This window comes from Myodes glareolus, chromosome 24 (genome assembly GCF_982192425.1).
Source record: "Myodes glareolus chromosome 24, mMyoGla1.1, whole genome shotgun sequence".
Taxonomy (NCBI): Eukaryota; Metazoa; Chordata; class Mammalia; order Rodentia; family Cricetidae; genus Myodes; species Myodes glareolus.
Window position 1 is genome coordinate 50635559 of NC_142049.1, and position 25324 is coordinate 50660882.

A 25324-nucleotide genomic window follows, 5' to 3' on the forward strand; every position below is an offset into this window, starting at 1 on the left:
GTCTTTGACTCCTATTCCCTGCCCTTTGTCTCTCTTGGGCAAATAAACCTTTTTTGCCCTGAGAACTTGGTCTTGGGATGTCTTGTGCCAATACCGGTCCCTTCAGTATAGAGACCTAACATGAGTCAATCAGAGGAAGCAGTGCATTGTGGGACCAGATTGGAGAGACGACTTAAGTTCAAGAGTGCAAGGCAGGCCCAACGTGAGAGGGTGTAGGTTTATTTCAGAAGGGCCAGAATTTGTAGAGTCCCAAGCACTCTGGTGAGTTTATGTTTTTAACTGTGTGTGTGCACGCACACAGGTACCTTTATAGAGTCCAGAAGAGGGCATAGGGCATTGGGTCCCTGGAGCTGTAGCAACAGACAGTGTTCACAGTGCAGGTGCTGGGAAGTGAATGAGTCCTCTGCAGGCTTTGTTAACCTCTAAATAATCTCCCCACTCCCCGAGTTTGACTGTTCTTCCCACTCTTGGAGGGCTGTTTGCTCCTGCTCTTTGTAATTTGCAAAAATAAGTTCATATAGTGTGGCTTTGTTATTTTTTATTACATCTCATTTATCCTTCTGGGTACACACATGTAGTGGTTAGTGAAAAACTTTTGGCTCTCTCTTTCTACCATGTGTACCCTGAGGATCACACTCGGGTCATCTGGCTTGACAGCAAGTGCCTTTACCTGCTTTACTATCTCTCCAGTCCCAATGAAGATTTATTTGTATGAATTTGTGTGTAGAGAGGTGTTAAGTTATTTCTCCCAAGGAGACCTGAACATGAAACATCTATTCGTCCCAAAGAGGGCACCAACAGCATACTAAAGATAAACCCAGATCTAGCTTGGTTCACTGGTGAGGTTTGGCATGAGTAGGGATGAGGAGTTATCAGCAGGAATAGGGATGACTCAAGGGTGGTCCAGCACCACAAAGCCCACCTCAGGAGGAGGGAGGACTCATCAAAGTTGTAACCCCGGAGCTCCCTGCACAGCTTTCAGGGAATTGGGGCAGTAGGACAGTCTTCTCCGTAGCAGACACTGTGGTGCGCGCGCCACGTATGTGCCACAGTTTATATATAACTGTTTATATACAAGGAACGGCCTTGTAAATCTTGTAAGTTTCAAGAGCTCACAGAATTTATGTCTTACTTTCTGTGCGTTAATGGAACCGTTTGAATTTAGATGGAGGCAGAACCTTCTCCAATGGCTTGGGTCTGCCTCTTCCAAAGAAACAAAACCCTCACAGAGGTACCAGGGTACAAGATGGGAGAAAGCGAGTGTTGTTGGTAGATTTGGCAAAAGAGAAGAGAATGAGACGAAGGACTGGTGGAAAATCAAGTGTGATGGCTCAGCGTGCCTGTAATCCCAGTCCTTTAGGCTCAAGTGAGTTCCCATAGCAGATCGGCCTTGGCTTCTGATTAAAACTCTATCTTAAAACAAAAACAAAGGAAAAGTGATGGGGCCACGTTGGAAATAGGTCAGGGAGGGCTTGGGCGTGGGAGGTCCAGACCCTCCCTCCCACTTGCATGGGGGTATTGAGGCAGGGATGTCCTCTAAGAGACGGCTAGTCTAGCTTTTGCAGCGTCTAGAACCTCCTGCTCAAGAAAACAAATCTTTGAACAGTAGCGCTGGCTGCTGAAGGGCCTGCTCAGAAGGAAATCGGCTACTTTTCAGCGGCTCCACGCTCCGTAGATTCCCGTTTAGCACCTTCAGACTCTGGTTTGTTCTGAACAGGCATGCGCCTGCTCGTTGGTACCTCTGTGGGCGGGGCTTCTCAAGAATATCTGAGCTAGTCAGTTATGGTTTCTCAGACTTAGTACCTCCCAGTCTGCCCAGTGCTATTCTTCCTGTGGGTTCATCGGGGTGGGCACTGTGTCCTTAAATCAGCCGAATCAGTTTATCCCTCTGGACTTAAATTCCCCAGCCAGTGTCTATAATTGTAAGATAGCCCCTCACTGGATGCTTTCTGCGAACCTTCCCTGGAAAACCCAAGATAAGGCATGCTGAGGAGCCCAGAGCCCTAGGAAACCGAGACCAGGAGGGAGAATTGGAGAAAAAATTGAGGGGAGGGACGAGAAGTTGCTGAGAGGCAGCTCTGCAGCTTAGAGTGCTTACGGCTCTTGTTGAAGGCTGGAGTTCAGTTCCCGAGTCGGGTGGCTCGCAATCGCCTGTAACTCCAGCTCCAGAGGATCCAAGATCATCTTCGGATCTGCACTAGCATTCAAAGACGAACGGGGGTTCAGGAGGTCAAGGCCAGTCAGGACTATGGAGGGCGTTCTAGGTCAGTCTTAGCCACACATTGACCACATATTGAGACTCTGCAAAGGAAAAGAGAGCCTCAAGAACAGCTCCCAGTTTGCAGGTGAGGAGTGTAGGTATGTATGTGCGGGTGTCCATGTGTAGACACGCATGTGAAGGCTTAGCGATTCCCTTGGGTGTTGTTCTAGTGCTGCTTCATTGTTGTGAAGAGACACCATAATCAGGCATTTAACTGGGGCCTCGCTTACCATTGAAGAAGGCATTCGCCTCTGAGCATCACGGTGGGAAGCAGACAAGAACAGCAGTGGAACAGTAGCTGAGAGCGTTACATCCTGCTCCACAGGCAGAAAGCAGGGAGACAGACAAACAGACATAGGTCTGGCGTGAGCTTTTGAAATTTCTTAAGTCCCCAGTGGACACACCTCCTCCAGCAAGGCCACACACCCTCATCCATCCAAACATTTTCACTGAGAACTAAACATTCAAGTCGGGTAGTAGTGGTGTCCACCTTTAATCCCAGCACTCCCGAGGCAGAGGCAGGTGGATCTCTGTGAGTTCGAGGCCAGCCTGGTCTACAAGAGCAAGTTCCAGGACAGGCTCCAAAGCTACAGAGAAACCCTGTCTTGAAAAACAAACAAAAAAACAAACAAACAAAAGCAAACAAAAAATTCAAATGCATGAGACTATTGGAACCCTTCTTTTTTAAAATTGTTTTTATTGAGTTGTGTATTTTCTCCACTCCCCTCCCCTTCTGCCCTCTCCCATGGTCCCCACGGAGCCATTCTTATTCACGCCACCACGCATGCCATCCCCAGGGATGCCATCACCTTCTTTGAGATTGGGTCTCACACTGGTCTCATCAGCCGGGCTTGGCTGGATGGTAATTTTATCTGATGAGACAAATCATCTGGATTTACTGCTTCCGGGAAAGACATATCCCCTTCAACGCTCACCCTGAGATTATTGTCTTTACCGTGAAAACTGGGTTCAAAGACGTATCCTGAATCTGACAGGGGTCCCTCATGCCTATACCTCGAGTATTCAGGAAACTCAAACAGGAGAACTGTTATGAGTCTGAGCCAAGCTGAACTCCATAGTAATTTCTAGGGTAGCCTGCATTACAATCTGAGACTGTTTCAAAACAGACAGACCCTGGAAGCTTATTAACTAAAACTATATGCAAAATGCAGGCCTTTGAAGCTCAGTTGTGAGGGGAAGGGGAGGGGTGAGTAGATGCTTTTGTTTGCCCTGGACCACCCGACATGGCTCCTGAACTGGACGCGGTCCTCTAGAACAGCAGGAAGCTCTCTTTATTACTGACCACCTGCTCAGTCCTGCTGATAACAGTTTCACAGTGGCTGCTTTCTGCTTGGCTCTGCGCTGTAAGCCGTCTTTAGATGGCAGAGTACTAGACATATTTTTAGGAGAACCTTTAGAAGTTTTCTTTTGAAGCTTCAGAAGTGATTGGCTAAGCAAATCTGAAATAATGAGGAGGAAGCCAGGGGTGAATATCATTTATGAAATGCTCACGGTCTGCATGAGACAATGCCCTAGAAATGATGTCACAGAGGGGTGCTGTTGTGAGCCTGGGGTGCAGGATGTGCAGGTTCCAGGAGGAAGTCACATTGGACTGGACTGGGAATTAGGAAGCATGCCTGTCATCTCAGCTCTTGGGTGGCTAAGGCAGGAGAACAGTCAGGCCAGGGTAGCCTGGGGTACCTAATAAGGCCAGGGTAGCCTGGGGTACCTAATAAGGCCCTGTTGGAAAAATGAAAGCTAGGCTTGGCGGCATATGTCTCTGATTCCAGCCCTACAGAGGCAGGGAAGGCAGATTTCTGTGAGTTCCAGGTTATCCAGGGCTACATAGTGATAGCCTGTCTCAAAAGAAGGAAAGTGGGAGGCTGGAGAGATGGACCAGTGGTTAAGAACACTCGATGCTCTTACAGACAGCTCTGGTTCCCAGCATCTATACTCTAGGTCCAGGGATCCAGTGCCCTCTTCTAGCCTCTACAGGATGCAATACATTTACATGTATGCAGACAAAACACTCATACACATAAATTAAATATAGGTCTTTATTTATAATGACAAAAAGAAAATGAGAGCTGGGATGTAGTTCACAGAGTGTTTGTTTGGCAGTCACAAAACCCTGGGCTCAGTCCCCATCAATGCATTAAGCTGGGCATGGTGGTGAACGGCTGCAACACTAGCACTCAGGAGGTGGAGGCAGAACGATCAAGAGTTCAAGCCCCGAGGCTGAAGATACAGCTCCATGACAGAGGACTTTCTAGCACAGGCGAACGTCCTGATTGGAGAGAGGGTCCTCATATCTGTAATCTCAGCATTCGGGAGGTTTGGGGCCAACCTGAGCTACAATAGTGAGTTCCCAGACAGTTTGAGCTACCTAATAAGACATTATCTCAACAGAAGAGGAGAAAGGGGAAAATGTAAAGAAGAAAGGTGTTCAAGGCCAGAAAAAGCGAAGTACAAACAGTACCAAGGGACTTGGGAGGATCTGAAGGTGGCAGGGAGGACTGTAGGGGCAGTAGCAGAGGAAACACAGAATGGATAGGGCGTGGAGAAGAGCCTGTTTTCTACTCTGCCTGGGAAAGACAGGAGAGGTTGGCGGAGAGCGTGCAACCGTTGGGGGAAAGTCACAGAGAGCCTTGAACGCAGAAGAGCAGTTTAATTTCCATTTCTTATACATGCTTCTCATTTTCTCAACTGTGTATATATACTCACATGTGTAGACGGAGACTGCTCATTCATTTCCAGGCCACCTGGAATATGTGAATAACACAGAAGCGACATTAATTACAACACTGTTTGACCAATAATTTATGCATATTTCTAGCTAACACTTACATCTTAAATTAACCAATTTCTATTAATCTGTGAATAACCATGAAGTTGTGGCCTACTGGTAAGGTTCTGCCTGGAAGAATCCTTCTCCAGCAGCTCCATAGTGTCTTTTTGACTCTGCCTACTTTCTCTCTATAGCTCTGTTTGGATTCCTGCCTGGCTTTACTCTACCAAGCCATTGATCAAAATAGCTCCTTTAATAACCAATGATAATAAAACATATTCATAGCTTACAAAGGGGACTCCCACATCACACATGCACCTATATGAGCTAGAGGTAGATGGTCGATGTCTTCTTTGATTGCTGTTCTAGTTTTACTTCTTTGCTATGATAAACTGTCCCAACCAAAAACAACATAGAGGAGGAAAGGGTTTATTTGGTTTGTCATTTTTAGGTCTCAGTCCGTCATTTTAGGAAAGTCAAGACAGGAACTGCGGTGGCCAGTCACATTAGTTCCACTGTCAGAGTAGAGAGAATCAACTGCTTCCATGTCACCTTCGTGCCTAGGTTGTTCATGTTTGACTGGCTTTCTCATATAGTCCAGGACTACCTGCCTAAGGAATGGTGCTATCCACAATAAGTTGGGTCTTCCCACATCAACTAACAGTGAAGACAACCCCCTGCAGACAACTTGACCTAGATAGTTCCTCAGTTGAGGCTCTCCCCTTAAATGTTTTTAGATCATGATATGTTGACAATTACAACTAACCAGCACAATTGATTTCTACCATTTAATTTTTTGAGACAGGATCACACACAAATGACATTGAACTCACAGAGGTCTGTCTGCTTCTGCTACCCAAGTAATAGTATTAAAGGTGTGTACCACCATGACTGACTAATTTTGAGACAGGCTCTCTCACTGAACCTACAATTCTCTGTTTTTTTCTGGGCTAACTGGTCAACAAGCTCCAAAAATCCTTTTGTCTCTTCTCCCTGAGCACTGAGTGTTCTCTCTCTCTCTCTCTCTCTCTCTCTCTCTCTCTCTCTCTCTCTCTCGTTTCCTGCCTACGTACCTATTTCTATCCCTCTACTGTACCTGGCTTTGCCTCCGGGTACTGGGTGTCCAAATGCAGGTTTACATACTTCCATAGCAACCACTTTACCAATGGGGTTATCGCCCCTGCTTCACATATCCCTCCTAAATCTGTGCCCTATCTTCTATTCCAGTTCAAACTCCATTATCTTCTCCTTCAGTGCAGACCCAAAGTGACCTTCTTAACAACCATACCTAGTTCCCCAACAGTCTTAAAACCATTCCATGAATTTTGAGACAAACTTGTATACTAGAGAGAATCTAATCTTCTATATCTTAAAGGAGAGAGAAGACAGGAGAAACAATTAGAAAAGAAGGAAGAAGATATGTTAGGCTCACAGAGAGTCATGGTAAATATGCCTGTCCTCAAATTTCACAGCGTCTGTTGCCAAGAAGCACCCAGTTGACAAGATAAAGAACTCTTAAATACGGTCATGGAGATAAATGCCCCGATAAATAGTGACGTTATCTCTGCCCCAACTGCCTGCCTCTGTGGCTGCCCTTGTTCTTACCCAGCCCAAATCATGCTCTACAGGACATTTATTTCGAGGCCAGAGAAAGCAACAGGAGCCATCCTTGTGTTTTGTTCCTGGGATGCTGTGGAGGATCTTAGCCCTACCTCTGTTGTGTTTAGGTAAGTAACACAAGTGTGAGACCTGGGGCAATGGAAGAGGAAGGGAAAAGAAACAGCAAAATAACTGTTTGCTATGAGCTACAGCTAAGTTACAGGCCACATGGCTCTTACAGAAGACCATATGACTCTGTCTCTGTATGACCTCCCCCAGGAGACCATCTGTATTCACTGGGTATGGAGACACAAACACATCAGAGAATTGATTCACTAGAGTTTAGTTTGGGAACCCAGTGTCTTTGTTGGGATTGCTTGCAGGAGACAGGTGATGTGGAGACAAGCTGTATCACTAAAAAGCACATCTGTCCCCATACTCCAAGCATGGTGGGTGCTCACAGAAGCTTCATTCCTGGATCTCTTTGCACAGTTTGTAGACATCTTCATTAAAGAGGTTCCTGTCTCCCAGAAATTCCTTATTGTTTATATAACCTCACAGAAGAACCTCATGAATCCTGAAAATGTAATGACGCTCCTAAGCCCTCCTTCTTTCTCTAGGAAGTAATTTTTTTATCTGGAGGAAGAAGCTACACAAAAGTAATTTTTCTTTAATTCCTACTTCAATGCAACATTGGTACTGTTGAACCCATTTTTTTCAGTAGCTCAGGAATGATGCAGGGTGATGAGGTAATGAAATACAGTTCATACTAACAAGGACAACGACAAAACCAAAAGCTGGGTTGGGTGGTACTGACTGAAAGAATTCTATTGCAATGGACAGGGGTTGCTGCAGAGACTTAGAGCTAGTCAAAGTGTGAAGAATGAGAGACCGTGAACAATGAGCTGTGGGGGAACACACCTTTGATCCCAGCGCTTGGGGGAAAAGGCATGTAGATCTCTGTGAGTTTGAGGCCAGCCTGATCTACACAAAGAGTTTCAGGATAGCCAGGATTATACAGAGAAACCCTGTCAGAGAGGTGGGAGAGGGAAGATGTAAGGAAGGGAGAGAGAGAGAAAGAGAGAGAGAAAGAGAGAGATAGAATGTGGCCCTGGAGCTGGACGGTTTAGCACTTAAGAATGTGCTCTTGCAGGGGATGTGGGTTCAGTTCCCAGAACCCATGTCAGGTGGCTCACAACCACCCATGACTCCAGCTCCAGGACACTGGGCACTTCTGGCAGCTCTCAGTTACCAAACACATGTGCATATACCCACACAGAGATACATACATACACATAGTTAAAAATAATATCTTGAAAAAAGTAAATTGTTGTTAAAAGGGAGAGACTGAGTATTCTTCTGGAAAGGGAACTTTGATATCAACTTTGCAATGTTCAGTGAACATTCTGGAAGAAGGGGCAGAAGAACTTCAAGAGATCGAGAATGGAGAAGAATGCTAGGAGATGCTGTCTTCTAGACAATACTTGGCTGTTGCCTTCATGAACTCGTAGTAGGTATGGGTACCAGCACAAGACCAAGCCAGTCACATATCTAAACAAGGAAGGTGGAGGAGCTACTGAGGTCATGTCTCTGAGGAGCTAGCGACAGCTGATGGCTGCTGGAGGAGTCTCTTTTCTTTGTGAGGTGGCTACTGGTAGGCTCCCCATGCTGCACTGAATGACCCCATCCCATTAAATATGGGCAGCAAAAACTGGACTCGGTGGTTTAAAATAAATACACAGGCAGACTTGAAGTTGGGAGGGAGGAGGTGTTGGGCGTATCCTGGAGGGGAACTGGAGCAGGGCTTGGGGTGCATACGATCAAGCTACATTGTATACAAGTATGAAATTTTACGGAATAAATAAAATAGTATTTTTTAAAACAATTTAATGGAATTGGGTATGAAAATGTGGCTCAGTTAATGAGGTATTTGCCTAACATGCTCAAAACCCCGGGTTTGGTTCCCTGACTTACATAAAACTGTATGTGGTGGTGCATGTCATAATCTCAGTACCTAGGGAGTGGCTATAATCAGTTTGAAGCCAATCTAGGCTAGAAATTTTGTTAGTGAGAGCTTCTCTTCCATCCCTCAGTTCCTGAATAACCACCCAGAAGTTTAATATTAATTACAAATTGTTTGGCCTATTAGCTCAGGCTTATTATTAACTAGCTCTTACAACATAAATGAACCCATTTCTATTATTCTATATTTTACCATGAGGCTTGTGGCTTGTTACCTCACATCTTGCTTTTCACACAGCTGTTGATATCTCCCAAACTCTGCCTTCTTTTTTTTCTTTATCTTTATTTGTATTTCCTAGCTATAAGGAAGCTTTTTTAGTAATCAATGGTAGTAAAACATACTTACATCATACAAAGGGAGATTTCACATCATCTTCCCTTTCCTGTCTAATTAAAAATAAAGGTTTTAACATAATAAAATTACATTTATAAGAGGAATCAAGCAAGAATTACAATTAAATATTTAGTCTATTTGTGTTTGACAAAATTAAATACTCTATTATCTATCTTTGTGACTTTAAAGTTTTATATCTAATTTATCTTTTGTTGTAACTAAGGAAAAATGTAGTTATAACTGTCTAGTCTTCAACTCCATCAAAGACCGCAGAATGATAAAATATTACCTGAGTAACCAGGAAGTGTATTGTAAGTAACTTCCAAAACTCTAGAAATGACAGAGATATCTATCCTGGATAGTCACTTAAAGTTCTTATGTAGCATTGGGGCATCCATCTTCAGCCTACAGACCTAGAGTGTCTGGTAGATTTCTCAGTGAAGCAGGACACTTGAAGGGTTGTCCTGCCTATTTTAGCAAAATTTGTCAGTCTGTGAATTTTTCTCCTATGTTTTACAGAATGTCTGGCAGAGTCTTGCACAAAGCAGGAACCCTGAAGGACTGTCTCATGTAAACAGAGACTGTTCTTTTGCTCCTGGATGCCCAGACCCAAATAATTACACAGAAACTATATTAATTACAACACTGTTGTGCCAATGCCTTAGGCATCTTTCTAACTAGCTCTTATATCTTAAATTAAGCCATTTCTTTTAATCTATGTATTTCCACAAGGTTGTGGCTTACCATCAAGGTTCCAGCCTGGCATCTTTCTCCTTGAACAGCGTCATGGTATCTCCTTGACTCTGCCTACTCTCTCGTTCTCTCTCTCTCTCTCTCTCTCTCTCTCTCTCTCTCTCTCTCTATATATATATATATATATATATATATATATATATATATATATATATATATATATTGTATCTGTAATCATTTTCTGACCAGGAATTTCTTTTTAAATGCTAAGAAAGGATGACTAGGACCAGTTCTACAGCCCTGCTTGTTGGCTCTGCCCCATCCAACATGCTGAACCACCTCTGTGAACCATGCTCACTGCCCCAGCTCCAGGGACACAGTGGGTCTAAGTCACCATTAAGAAACTAGTGGCATGCTGCTCGCAAACCCCATTTAAGTGCAGAACCTCCCAAAAGAACCAGAGTTTGTGCTGCTAGCATGAACCAGGAAGCCATGCAGTTTAAAGAAGTCATGCAGTTTTTGTTGCTGATGCTGAGTCAGGAAGCCTTCTCTTAAAAGGAGCTGTGTCTCTACTTGCTGCCAGCAAACAGAGCCTATCTGAGAAAATGCAGCCAGCAAAAGTCTGCCCTAGGCTCCCATTTTTGTGGGTCTAGAAACCCTCTTTTTTTCTCAAGGTTTTTTTAGGTCTTATGTGGATCCATGCCTCAGACGGTGGGCACCATTTTGTGAATGGAGACTGCTCTTTTGTTTTTGGCCACCCAGACCCAAATAACCACACAGAAACTATATTAATTACAACACTGTTTGGCCAATGGCTTAAGCATCTTTCTAGCTAGCTCTTATATCTTAAATTAACCAATTTCTTTTCAACTATGTATTGCCATGAGGCTGTGGCTTACTGGTAAGGTCTGGCCTGACATCTTTCTCCTTCAGCAGCTACATGGCATCTCCTCGACTCTGTCTTCTCTCTTGCAGCCTGACTATATTCTGCCCTGCCATAAGCCAAAGTGGCTTTATTCATTAGCCAATGAAAGCAATGCATATACAGAAGGACATTCCACATCAGTCTCACCTTGTTTTGGTGAGTTCAGCTGTCATTTCTCTATGGTCCTGCATATCCAGTTTATATAACATACTGTCAAGCAGCCCAGGCAAGAGTAGTAGTTTCTTGCCCAAATGTCTAGCCTTGCTACATTGAAAGCAAACTAGATGAGGAGCTTCTTCAGTGCCCATCATCCTCTTGAAGTATTGGTGCTGCCAAGAACAGATGTCTCTCACTATTGAGAGAAGTATATGTTTTTATAACATTTTTAAAGCCATATTATGTAGGTCTTTGAAGTGTTTGAAGATTACCCATTCATCTAAAATATACCTCTGCATATCCAGAAAACCTAACATTGTGTTTGACTATTATAGATAACTATTAATTTGTATTTTTAACTATATGTTACATTTAAAATGAGCTGCATAAACATAACACCATTAACAAGAGTAGAAATATACATATAGCATAACAAAATTGACCATAAATTTGTACCAGTAAACCAAAATCCTTTAAGCAAGAATAGAAACATATAAACAGTGTAACAAAATTAACTTTAAATTTGTATCACTATACCAAAATCCATGTCAATGAAAAAATCTGAGATTAATAGTTGTCTTTTTATTCTATATTCCTATATTCACCTAAATATAACAAACATCCATAACCTACCAAATAACTAAAGACCATTTATAAATGCCAAAACTCTTGGGAATGTGGACATCATTTTCTCTAAACTGCTTCCTGCTGTCTGTAGGTGAAATAACTTTAGGGTGCTTGATAAAATTTTGAGGTGATGACTGAGTCCTGGGAGGACTAGTGGTAACCTGTCAAGTTTCAGGATGTCTCTCTTGATCAAAGCTGGTCCATATTAACCTGAAGTGAATCCAAAACCTCTATTTCTTATGGAAACAAAAGCAAAACTGCTTCTCCAAAGCAGTATATCTTTTAAGTTCTATTTTACAAATATATTTTTTGACTTCTGTTTTAAAGATAAGGCATTTATAAATATTTAGGTTTGTATATTTTATCAGTCTCTCTTTCAGTCCCATATCTCTCAGCAGCTGTCTCTTTTCCATCAGCCAGCAAAAAAATTCAAAATCACCACAATACTATACATGATCCAGACTCCCTGTGTATTTTTCATCATTATGTGACTTTTTAATATTATTTTTACTGTCTCTTTAAAGACTTCGTTTTACTTTTTTAAAATATTTTTTAAATCAGTGTCTCTTCTCTCTCTCTCTCTCTCTCTCTCTCTCTCTCTCTCTCTCTCAAGCCTACGTACAATTTTTAGACACATTGTGACCTATTTATTCTGAATCTGCCTTTATTGCATATCTGTTGTCATTTGTGATCACTGTTTTAAACTGTTAAGTGGGTATGGCTAGGGCCAGAGCAGCTGCCTTGGCTGTTGATTCCATTCTGCTCGGCTTTTCAACATGGCAGAGGATCCAATGAGCATCATGCTCACCAGTCCCCCCACCCCAGTGCTGCCATCAGGTAGTGAGCAACCAATCTACACACTTTTTTTGTGTCTATGAACAAAAGTTAAATCCTCCACACAGTGCAGGATGATTAGCCTGTCTCCACTGAGGCCTGTGTGAGATGACGGAAACCCACCATGCCACTGTGCTTATGACAGCTGGTGGCCAGCTCCATCTTGCAGGCAGCTATTGGAAGACGCTGCATCTCTGTGCTGCTGCTGACATGAGACTGTCAGACCTGGAAGCCCAATGTGGCTCCATTTCTATGATTTCAGAACCTTTTTAAAAGTTTTCTCAGGCCCTATGGAAGTTTGAGAGGCCCACATTGCTATGCCATTTGGGAAGTTTCTGTCTCATCCACCAGTTCCTGAAAAACCATTCAGAGGCTAAATATTAATTAGAAATTGCTTCACTTATTACCTCAGGCTTATTATTAACTACCTCTTACAATTTAAATGAACCCATTTCTATACCATATGGTATTGGCATAAAAACAGCAGGTGGGTCAATGGAATAGAATCGAAGACCCAGAAGTGTTGACTGAGTTTTCTGTCCTGCCCAGTTTCCACAGTCGTTAAGTCCCAAAGAAATCACACAGAGGTCTACATTAGTTATAAACGGATTGGCCCATTAACTCAGGCTTCTTAGTAACTCTTATAGCTTATATTAGCCCATTATTCTTGTCTTTGTTAGTCATGTGACTTGGTACCTTACTCGGCGAGGCAGTCACATCTTGCTTCTTCTGTGGCTGGGTCACTACTTCAGACTAGGACTTCCTTCTTCCCAGAATTCTCCTGTTCTCATTGACCTGCCTCTACTTCCTGTTTTGTTGTCCCATTTATACTTCCTGCCTTCTCAAGTAATATTATCTTCCTTCTCAAGCCTTTGATGGGGTTAAAGATTAGATAGTCACAGTTACTGTACTCTTATGATCTAGCCAAGCCATTTCCTATACAAGACTTAGACTCCATAGGACAGAACGTTTATTAAAACAGCTAGCATATGTTCCTTGCTGAATATTGTTTATGCTCGCTGTAATTCTAATTATACTTGATATCTGTTCATGTGTATATAGTTTTGTATTGGGTTTGGAACTCTCTTATTTAAACCAAATGGGGAGGTGCTGTGGGAGCACATTTTGCTCCTTCAGTCAATAGCCTTTAAGATTCCAACCCACTCGGTCATGGTCTCTTAAACTGTAAAAAGCAGAGGTAACTGTGTGCCCACTCTCTTGCTTCTGGTTCCCACTTCCAGCTGCTAGACTCTATTCCTGTTCACTCAGAGGACTGCTGTCTAGGACAGTGATCTGTAAGTTTTCCCATTAAATAAATAACCCTTTTATTATTCATAATTCTGCACTGGTGTGGGATTATTTGGGTGACTTATGGTCTTTACAGATCTATGGACCCTTGATTTTTGACAGAGAAGACAAAATTGTACAATGTAAAGAAGAAAGCATCTTCAACAAACGGTGCTGGTCTAACCAGATGTCTGCATGTAGAAGAATTCAAATATATCCATATCCATCATCTGCACAAAACTCAAGTCCAAGTGAATCAAAGATCTAATCAATCCAATCACACTGAACCTGCTATTAGAGAACTTGGGAAATAGACTTGAACACACTGGCACAGGAGACAGCTTCCTGAACAGGAAGCCAATAGCACTGATGCCAAGATCAAAAATTAATAACTGGGACCTCATGAAAATGAAGTTTCTTTAAGACAAAGGACACTGTCAACAAGACAAAACAGCAGTCTGCAGAATGGGAAAAGATCTTCATCAATCTCACATTTGACAGAGGGCTGATATCCAAAACACACACACAAACACACAACTGAAGAAACTAGACATCAACAAAGCAAATAATTCAATTAAAAACAGGGTACAGATCTAAACAGGGAATTCTCAACAGAAGAATCTCCGATGGCTAAGAAGCTCTTAAATGTTCGATAGCCTTAGCCACTGGGAAACACAAATCAAAACTACTTTGAGATTTCATGTTACACCTGTCAGAATGGCAAAGCTCACAAACACAAGTGATAGCTCATTCTGGAGAGGATATGGAACAAGGGGAACACTCCTTCACTGCTGGTGGGTATGCAAACTTCTACATCCACTACGGAAATCAATACGGCAGTTCCTTAGAAAGTTGGGAATTGATCTACTTCAAGACCCAGCTATGTCACTCCTGGACATATACCCAAATATATGGTATTTATATACTCCATATATTTATATACTCCATATATTTATATACTCCATATATTTGTGATGTTCCACCACATGATAAGGACATTTGCTCAACTGTGTTTTTAGCAGCTTTATTTGTCATAGCCAGAAACTGGAAATAATCTAGATGTGCCTCAACTGAAGAACAGATAAAGAAAGTGTGGTCCATTTACACAATGAGTACTGCTCAGCTGGTAAAAACAAGGACACCAGGAAATTTGAAGGCAAATGGATGGAGTTATAATAGACCATCTGAGTGAGGTAACCCAGGCAGAAAGACAACCATGCAGTAGAATCAAAGCCCAGTGCCATTGTCCTTGGTTTCTCAGTCAGCCTTCACCATCAGCCATATTCAGAGAGTCCGGTTTGATCACATGCTCCATTAGTCCCATTCCAACTGGCCTTGGTGATCTCCCATTAGATCAGTCCCACCGTCTCAGTGGGTGAACACACCCCTCGCAGTCCTGACTTCCTTGCTCATGTTCTCCCTTCTTCTGCTCCTCATTAGGACCTTGGGAGCTCAATCCAGTGTTCCAATGTGGGTCTCTGTCTCTACCTCCATCCATCACCAGATGAAGGTTCTATGGTAATATACAAGATATTCATCAGTGTGGCTATAGGGCAAGGCCAGTTCAGGCACCCTCTCCTCTGCTGCTCAAGGAACAAGCTGGGACATCTCCTTGGACACCTGGGAACCCCTCTAGAGTCAAGTCTCTTGCCAACCCTAAAATGGCTCCCTTAATTAAGATATATACTTCCCTGCTCCCACATCCACCCCTCCTTCATCCCAACCATCCCATCCCCATCCTCCCCTTCTCCCTTCTCTCCCACCATCTCCCCTTATCCCCACCTCACCCCCACCCCCGTGCTCCCAACCCCTGCCCGGCAATTTTGTCAACTTCCAATATCCAGAAGGATAACTATATGTTTTTCTTTAGGTTCACCTTTTTATTTATCTTCTCTAGGATCACGAATTATGGGCTCAATGTTCTTTATTTATGGCTAGACTCCACTTAAGAGTGAGTACATACCATATTCCTCTTTTTGGGTCTGGGTTACCTCACTCAGTAAAGTGTTTTCTATTTCCATCAATTTGCATGCAAAATTCAAGATGTCATTGTTTTTTACCGCTGAATAGAACTCTGAAGTGTATATGTGCCACAACTTCTTTAACCATTCTTCTATTGAGGGGCACCTAGGTTGTTTCCAGGTTCTGGCTATTACAAATCGTGATGCTATGAACATAGTTGAACAAATGCTTTTGTAGTATGATTGGGCATCTCTTACTTGTAAATGAATATTAGCTGTAAAGTAGAGGATAACCATGCTACAATTCATAGACTCATGGAAGCTAAGAAACAAGGAGGCCTCGAGGAAGGATGTTTGAATCTCCCTGGGAAGAGAAAATTGAAAATAGAGTAGATTTTGAGAGTATACTTAGGGTGTGTGGGGATGGGAAGAGGAGGGACCAGGTAGGGGGAGGGTGGAAGGAGAGACAACTGGAATCTGGGGGATATCGCTGAGATGAGCTAGAAACGCAGTTCAGTGGGAACTCCCAGAAATCTATGAGGGAGACCCCAGCAAAGACTCATAGCAATGAGGAATACAAAGCCTGAACCGGCCATCTCCTGTAACCAGGCAAGACTTCCAGTGGAGGGACTGGGACATCAGCCCAGCCATACAACCTTCGAACCCAGACGTCAAATAACCCAGAGACCTAGGACAGAACCCAACATGCCCGACAAAAATGGCAATGTAATGATACCTAATAATATTCTGTTATTCTCAAAGACTGGTGCCTAGCCCACTGCTATCAGGGAGGCTTCACCCAGAAACTGGTGGGAACATTAGGTGAAGTTCCGGGAATTCTGTGGGAGAGTAGGAGGAAGGAGTGTGGAGCCAGAGGGGTCAAGGATACCATGCAAAAATCCACAGAATCAACTAACCTGGGCTCATAGGAACTCACAGAGACTGAACTGCCAACCAGGGAACCTACGTGGGGCTGACTTAGGCCCTCGGCACATGTGTTACATGTGGGAACCTAACAGTGAGAGTAGGGGCTGGCTCTGACTCTGTTGCCCCACCATAAATCACATGACTCAGGCTATCTGATGTGACCAATGCTGCATATTAATAAAGACTTACCAAGAAGGACTTTTCAGAGATGGGAAAATGTCAAGCCTGTTGTGAGTGACATAACCCTCTCATTGACAGGCAGAACTCTGAAAACTTGAAGTGGAACTGGTTTCCATTTTAGATCTCTCCCCACAGGGTCATTTCCTCCAGTTTTGTTTGATATGAAGACAGCAGCAGTGGAAGACGATCTATGCAGTACAGTCCCTTGTGTGTTTGAATTTTCTAAGGCATCTCTAAGAAATCCCACGACTATGAGCTACAGGCTTAATGAGACCATCAGCTTCCGTATAGATACCAGTCAGCCCAGAGCCCCTGTAGGTGGTCTCTCCACAGAGGAAGTAGAAGACTGCATCCTGCTGACCCGTGATGTGATCAGAAGGGAAAACATGACCTACTTGCTCTATGAGGATCTGAGAGAGGACATGGGACTCTTCATGTCAGGTGATGCTCAGGCTTGAATACTAAGTGGTTTAGGAAGTAGGAAGTCCAGAGGGAGTGGTAAACCGGTGGCTGTTACTTCATCAGGCACTGAATGTTATACTACTTGAGGTGTTCTCTCTCTCTCTCTCTCTCTCTCTCTCTCTCTCTCTCTCTCACACACACACACACACACACACAGAGAGAGAGAGAGAGAGAGAGAGAGAGAGAGAGAGAGAGAACAGCACAAAGAAGTCAGTTAGAAAAAAGTTGGGGGCTGATAAGGCAGGTCAATGGATAAAGGCACTTGCCCAAGCTTGAAGACCTGCGTTCCATCCCTGTGGCCCACATGGTAGAAATGACTCACGCAAAATGTCTTCTGACCTCGACATGCATGCCTGGCCACACATAAACTAATTAGTGTAAAAATTACAAAACCTTAGGTGTTTGATTTCCAAAGTAATATAATGTTTTACATATAACATCTCTCTAAATGGAAATTTCAAAGATAGAGCAGGCATAGTGGCTTGTGTGTGTGATCTCAGTGCTTGAGAATGTCAGTCGGGGGCTGCAGAGTGAGTTCCAGGCTTACCCACATAAAGCCAGGCATGGTAGCACACATCTGTAATCGCATCATTCTCAAGGCAAGATGAAAGGCAAAGGCATCAGGATCCTGGGAAGCTGAGGGTCAGCTAACCTGGCATTCACAGCAGAGAACAAGAAACCGTGCTGAGCAAGGTGGAAGGCAAGAACTGATACCTGATTTTTTTCTATAACTTCCACACATACACGTTGGCACGCATATATGTTGTGTCTGTATGAGCATATATGTTCACTTGTATGAGCATGCACACACACACATGGACTTAGAAAGATTATTTTCATTTTAAAAGAGGAGGGAAATGACCACAGATAGGTTTGGGGAGTGGTGGGTGGTAATGAGGCTGAGTAGGCTCTCACAGTGGGAGGTCTACTCTGAGGATGAGAGGAGCCACGGGCACTGTAGATCAAGAAACTCATCCACCATCAGTGTTTATCCAGACTTCAGGGTATGAGATGACCCAGAGGGTAAAGACGCTTCCCACCAAGACTGACGACCTGAGCTCAACCCCTGGGAACCAAATGCTGGAAGAAAGGCCAACTCCCACAAATTGTCCTTGATTCTCTGTGTTCAGGCCATAGTATGCATGCACACACACTAGAGAAATGAATAAATCTATTTTTAAGTTTTATCATATTCATTTGTATGTGTCTGGGGGGTAAGGGTGTTTGCACACTTAGTTGGTGGCGTTTTTTTTTTTTCGCCAATTTGATACAAGTTAGAGTCATTTGGGAAAATTTGACACAAGCTAGAGTCAATTGAGAAAATGCCTATAGTCAATTCCATAAGGCATTCTCGTGATTAATAACTGGTATGAGATGATTAAACCCACTTTGGGTGATAATACCCCAAGACAAGTGGTCCTGGGCTGTATAAAATGCAGACTGAGCCAGCCCAGAAGCAGAGGTCCTCCCTCCAGGCTCCTGCTTGTGTTCCCATCGTGATGCCCTCAGTGTGGAATGTGACATGGGAGAGTAAGATGAAATACACCTTTCCTTTCCAAGTTGGGGTTGGTCGCGTCTTTGTCACAGCAATGGAAAACCAACCAGCACAGTGCGTGCATGCATGCTTGCCACACGGTGTGTGTAGAAGTTACAGCTTGTGAGAGTCTGTTCTTTCTTCCACAATGAATGAGTCCAAGGGATGAACTCAGGTAACTGGAGCAGGTGGCAACTGCCTTTATCTGCTTAGCCATATTTCCAGCCCCGAATAATGTAATTTTAATCCTTTTAAAAATCCAGACTTGGATTCAAGGGTTTCCCCCTTACTAACTCCTTCATCTTGTTCATATGGTGGAGTTGGGTGGGCTTCCTGATAGAGAACAGAAATTGGCAAAACAAAACAAAAAAAACCCCACAGGATCAAGGCAATCCCAGGTTCTGTGAGGCTGTTGGGAGAAGTTTGAGGGTTCCAATTGGAAATGCTGTACAGTGACCTGCCCCTAAAGTATGAATCTAAATGCACTTTTTTTAAAAAAAAAATTTCCTCTAGACCTGACCCAAAAGCCAGAGATTCACATCCCAGAAAGTGGTGTGGGTAGAGAGCCTGCAACTTTGATCTGTACCATCGAAGACACCTGCCAGGGGCTGTGGAAGGGGCCTGCCATGTCTTCCAACACGATTGTCTCCATCCGCTCCTCTTCAGAACTGTCCAGTGCCCCAAAGCCTGAGGACCGGGGCACCACCCTCAGATGCCACTTAAGTCTGTCCTTAGTCAACCTGACCAGCAGTAAAGAAGTCAAGCTAAAACTGGTCTGTGAGTACTGGTGGGCACTGCCAGGGTCGACAGGTGGGGAAGTGGTCAGCCCCAGGGCAAGACCCGGGTCCTGGAGGGGAGCAGTCGGACCCCTCTGGGGCTGAGAGACCACACGCAAGAGTGAAGTCTGAGTTTGGTATCGATGATGAGAGAAGATGAGTCTCAACTGCCCGTGCTCAGGCTTCTAGAATGTCTCTGGAGTTCCGGGGACCACACATGAGAAGTTTGGAGGCTACCGAGATGGTTTAAAGGTTGAGAGAGTTCAGTCCTTGGATCAGTCACCTTCCTGCTGCTGTGATAGCATGCCATGATCAAGGAAACTTATCCCAGAAAGAGTCTGTTTATTACGGTTCCCGAGGGACAGAGCCATTGTGGCAGAGAGCATGGCAGCTGGCACGGTGTCTGGAAGCCGATGCTGAGAGCTCACATCTTTTACCATGAACAGGAAGCAGAGCACAAACAGGAAATGACCCACCCAGTGACATACCTCCTCTAACTAGGCCACACCTCCTAAACCTTCTCAGCACCACCAACTGGGGACCAGGTGTTCAAATACATGAGCCTCTGGGAAGCATTCTCATCCACGCCACATTTCTTTTGCAGGGGAACTCAGTTCAGTTCTCCCCAGCACCCATGCTGGGCAGCCCAAACCACCTGTAACTCTAGCAGCAGGGAATCCCGCGCCCTCTTCTGGCCTCTGCGGGCACTGCACTCACATGCACATGCACATGCACAGACACACATATGCACGTAATTAAAAATAAATTTTGGCTTTGGAGAAAGTGAAGGAAAGTGTGGACGTCTCTCTGACCCCTGCCCCTTCTCCACAGCGCCTGCTAGGCTGCTCAACTTCTCGTGTTTCCTGAAGAGGAGACTAACATGCAGCTGTTCCTTCCATGGGATCCCGACACCCTCTGTGCAGTGGTGGCTTGGAGGAACCCCTGTGAGTATGAATAGCATCGATACTATCCTGCACATGACCTCCACCACACTGGAACCCTGGGCCAACACCACCATCCACCTCATGTGGGAACCAGAAGTCATTAGGAGACTGCGCTGTGAGGGGAAGAACCAATATGGAGTCCATGCTTCCAGGATCTTCCTGATACCAGGTAAGAGGGTAGAGGTCTAGTGACTGGACTGGGGGACCAACACGAGGGCCAGGATGATACCAAACGGAGAACAGAAGGAAGAGAGTCATCGTTTGAAAGCCTCAGGACAACCTCACTCTCTTCCCTCTCATTTCAGATAAAAGCTCCCTTTCCAGTGTCTTCATGAGAGGGCTAATCCAGGGCGTCGTGTATGGGGCCATAGCGTCTTCTTTACTCTTCTTCTTCCTTGTTGTCCTGATGTGAGTATCAGAGCTCAAATTCAACACCAAACCCATCCCAGAGCCCACCACATGCACTTATTCTTTATTTGTAAAATTGTGTTTATTCTTTCATTCGTGTGTGTGTGTGTGTGTGTGTGTGTGTGTGTGCACATACGCGTGCACACACACGTGTCCACGCATGTGCCATGCATGGTGTATGAGTTGAGGTCAGAGGACAATGTCTAGGAGTTGGTCCTTTCACTTCACCATGTAGGTCAGTCTGGGTTTCAGGTTCCTTTATCCACGGAGCCATCTCACTAGACTTATGATGTTCATTTCTTTCATCACATTTTCTCCCAGTTTGGTTTCTGTTGAAACAGACTCATTGTTAAGTCCCAGTCATCTTTCTTGGTATTTAAAGCTATCCACTTCCCTTTAAGCATAAATTTAGTTTCATCTCACAGATGTGGATATGAACTATGTTATTATCACTTAACTGAAACATTCCAATTTCCAGTGTGATTTTTAGCCTAGTAGAAATGTCAATGCTTTCTAGCAAATTTCCCCCACACTTTCTTTCAGTACTGACAATTGAATATAAGTCTTTGAACATGACAGACAATTGTCCTACCATTGAATCTACCCAGGTCCCTCACTGGGGGATTCTAGGTAGGCACTGTACCACTGTGTTCCATCCCCAGCCCTCTTTACACTTTTATTTTAAGACAGAATCCCAATCCAGGGATCTTGGGCTTCCTCGCCTTCCCAGTAGTTGGTATTAAAGGTCTGTACCACCAGGACCAATTGATCCTCTTTGTAGCTTAAATTAAATAGGATCATAAAGTAGACTATGCATAATAGCAATTTGTTTTCCTTGCAGCAAATTTTTGTTTATTTTTAATAAACAATCTATATGGGCTTAAAGAAAATGTGCATTTTACACCTGTAAATGAAGTCATGATACACACTTCTTTTAAGTCAACTTCGTTCATGGCAGGGTTGGGAAGATGGCTTCGTGAACAAAAGTGCTTGTCCCCATCCCTGACGATCCGACCCCCAGGGTTTAATGGTGGAAGGAGAGAATCAGCTCCTGCAAGTTGTCCTCTGACCACCACACTCATGTTTACACACACACACACAGAAAATGAAGAAAATGTAAATTCATTGTGTGCCCAAGGTCTGCTCCGACTCAACCATCTGAAGCGAGTCCTAGCCAATGCGTCTGGTCTTCAGAGCATGGCAGCCTCCCACTTATGTCTGTTCTCTGTTGGGTGCTTTCAGGGCCATTTTCAGTTATTTTTGTAGAAGGATGTTTTTCAGACAGGAAATGAAAATTTGGATCTCACTCTCATAATTCACACAGAAGCCAAAAAGAAGGCTGTTCATCTGGAAAGAGACAGAGGCCGATGGACGGCTATAGAACTCTGGCTCCAGCCGACAGAGATAGGGAGGTGGATGATAAGACAGAGCCACAGGTGACCCAACAGAGAGAGAGAGAGAGAGAGAGAGAGAGAGAGAGAGAGAGAGAGAGAGAGAGAGATTGGATTGCAAGAGAAGCAAAAAGAGGGCGCTTGGGGGCTGGAGAGATGGCTCAGAGGTTAAGAGCATTGCCTGTTCTTCCAAAGGTCCTGAGTTCAATTCCCGGCAACCACATGGTGGCTCACAACCATCTGAAATGAGATCTGATGCCCTCTTCTGGCCTGCAGGCAGACACACAGACAGAATATTGTATACATAATAAATGAATAAATAAATAAATAAATAAAAGAGGGCGCCTTGTCCTAAAGCTGATAGGGAACCTCAGAAAGACCATGACCAAGATAAAAACAGAGCAGTTTCTAGGGACTGGTATACTAACGTTTCACTTGTATTTTATTAAATAAAGTTGCCTGAGGATCAGGAAAGCAAAATAGTCATGCTGGTCAGCCTTACAGACCAGCCAGCAATGATGTACACCTTTAATCCTGGTAGCCATACTAGTTGCCATAGAAACAGGGCGGTGCATACCTTTAATCTCAGTAGTACGTGCCTTTAATCCCAGCCCCAGAGAGCATTGTAAGACTGGAAGAGACAGCTCCCCACAGTCCCATTCTGAGATTCCTGGAGGCGGGATCACCATTTTCAGACTGAGGTCTAGGTAAAAGCCAGTGACTGGCTGCTTTGCTTTTTGGATCTTCAGGTTGAACCTCAGTTTCTCTCTCTGAGCTTTTATTAATCGGTGCTTCAGACTGGACGGTGTTAGCCTAGAGACCAGAAGGTGTGCAGAGGCTGGGGAAAGAGGAGTCTGCACCAGGAGGGGAGGGTTTGATTTCCTTCCAGCGAGTGGACTGGTCTCAGAACCAGCGCGCGGAGACAACCTGGTGTTCTGGCAGCGGTCCCGGGCTGGTGTCGCGAATGGTGGGGGTGATGGTAGGGCAGGGGTGTCCAGCACTGAAGTGTCGCTAGAGACTGAAGGCAGCACTCACCACAGGGCTCATTTTCTTAGAATGAAGATGCTTAACTGGTGGGGGGAAAACCAAACCTGCAAGAACAAAGAGGCGCCGATCCTGAAACCAGTTTCAGAAGGAGCCAAAACGACTGAAGTCTGAAGCCTGGGCTGGGGTAAGTGCCAGTCAGCCTGAGCTGTGTGCTTGGCTGGCAGAAGGGATGCGAGCCAGGCCTTCCCAGCCCGCCTGGGCACAACCCCTGGAGGGGGCACACACTCTTTGGGGCCAGTCATGGCAGTCCCATATGTGCCTGCCAGCATGGAGGGGCAGGGTATTAACTGCATGAAGGTCTGGGTTTACTCAGATCCCTGCAGCGACCATGGCAAAGGCGTTGCCCTACTTTCAGACAAGCTGATGGTTCCCGTTCAGGACAGTGGATTCCGGTGTAAATGTTTTAAAGTCAGCATTTACATTTGCCATGTAGAAGTGCCACAGAACGGGTGCCCTGAAACCACAGGTTTTTTTCCTTAATTCTGGAGGATAACAGCCAAGATGGAAAAGTCCAGATGGCTGGCCTTCCTGGGGGCACTCTCCTTCACATGGAGATGACGGTCTCCTTTCTGTGTCCCCACAGGATCTTCTCTGGTGTCATCATTCCCTCCTCCTCCTCTTCCTCGTCTGACATTTGGTCTGTTTGTTTGTTTTTTGTGATTCCAGGTTTGGAATGTAGGGCCTTGCTCATTCTGATACCAGGCAAGCGCTCCACTGCAGAGCCACACTCCAGCCCCTCACTGGGCTGATTCTAGAAAAGCACTCTACCCCATTCCTATATTCCCTGTCTTCTTTTACTTTTTTTTGAAGACATGGTCTCACTTCAGTGTGACCTTGAACTTTGAGATCCTCCTGCTTCAGTCGCCCAGTGCTGGTAGGATGACAGTTGTTCCCTGCCATTTCCACCCTAGTGTCTTTTCATAGTACATGTTTGGGTCTAATCCACCCACGTGAACTCATCTTACTTGATTACCTCTGTAAAGTCGCGTCTAGAAGTGTGATTTATTCTAAGGTGGTAAAGGCCTGGATTTTAACATAGAAATTAGGACGAAGGGACTGAGGCTGAGCTCAGTGATGGCGTTGCTAGTCTTGCATTCTTGAAGCCCTGGGGCTGATCCCTAGTGCCACACAACTGGGGGGTGGCTCACACCTCATTCATTTCAGCACTGAACGACAGAGGAGGAAGGATCAGGAGTTCCAGCTACAGAGTGAGTTGGAGGCCAGCTTGGGCTGTATGAGATCCTGTCTCAATCAAGCAAGCAATCAATAAATGGCAAAAAAAAAGTATGATTGTTTTTAAGATTCCAAAGATCGGGTTTTTTAATTTAATTAATTAATTAATTAATTTTCCATCCCAACTGTAGTTTCCCCTCCCTCCTCTCCTCCCATTCCCTCCTTCCTCCTTTCTGACCCCCCTTCCCATCCACTCCTCCTCTATTTCTGTTCAGAAAGGGGAGGCCTCCTACAGGTACATTAACAAAGCATGGCATATCAAGTCTTACTGAGTAAGATTAAGCACCTCCTCTTGTACTTAGGCTGAGCAAGGCATCCCAGTAAGAGGAACAGGTTCCCAAAAGCCAACCAGAGCATTAAGGAAAGCCTCTGTTTCCATTGTTAGGAGTCCTACAAATCGACCAAGCTATACAACTGCCACATGTATGTAGAGGGCTTGGGGCTTAGGTCAGTCCTATGCAGACTCCCTGGCTCTTCTTCAGACTCTGTGCGCTCCTATGAGTCAGGTTGGTTGTTTTTGTGGGTTCTCTTGTGATGTCCTTGACCCCTGTGACTCCTACAATCCTTCCTCCCTCTTTTCAGCAGGATTCCCTGAGCTTGACCTAACGTTTGGCTGTGGTCTCTGCATCTGTTTCCATCAGTTACTGGATGAAGGTTCTCTGACAACAGTTGGGGTGGTCACCAGTCTGCTCTCAGGCTACATATGGCTATTGCTAGGAGTCTTAGCTGAGGTCATCCTTATAGATTTATGGGAGTTTCCATTACATCAGGTTTCTACCTGAATCTGAAAAGCCCCTCCATTTCCAGTCGTCTTTCCAGTACCCTCTCTCTTTACCCACCCCCCAACCCGACCTCTCAGCTTCCCATCCCTACCTTCCCCACGATCCATCCAGGCGATCTCTTCTATTTGCGCTGCCTCGGGAAATCAGTGAGTCC

The 25324-nt window shown here is 44.6% G+C and overlaps 1 protein-coding gene across 2 annotated transcripts; it reads left to right on the forward strand.

Moving 5' to 3' along the window:
- Window positions 1-1752: 1752 nt before the first annotated feature.
- On the forward strand, window positions 1753-24422 carry LOC125399620 (sialic acid-binding Ig-like lectin 5). 2 transcript variants are annotated; one of them, XM_087901319.1, is made up of 9 exons: window positions 6674-6775; window positions 14966-15043; window positions 15423-15476; window positions 16729-17034; window positions 19103-19366; window positions 20197-20478; window positions 20615-20717; window positions 23164-23279; window positions 23739-24422. In XM_087901319.1, exons 4-8 carry the CDS (start codon window positions 16755-16757, stop codon window positions 23264-23266), a joined length of 1032 nt encoding a protein of 343 aa, XP_087757445.1. In that variant the 5' UTR covers window positions 6674-6775; window positions 14966-15043; window positions 15423-15476; window positions 16729-16754; the 3' UTR covers window positions 23267-23279; window positions 23739-24422. The 2 variants fall into 2 exon arrangements, with proteins under 2 accessions (XP_087757444.1, XP_087757445.1); XM_087901318.1 differs by lacking the exons at window positions 14966-15043; window positions 15423-15476 and adding an exon at window positions 1753-2345 and having other exon boundaries at window positions 6677-6775.
- The last annotated feature ends 902 nt before the right edge of the window (window positions 24423-25324 follow it).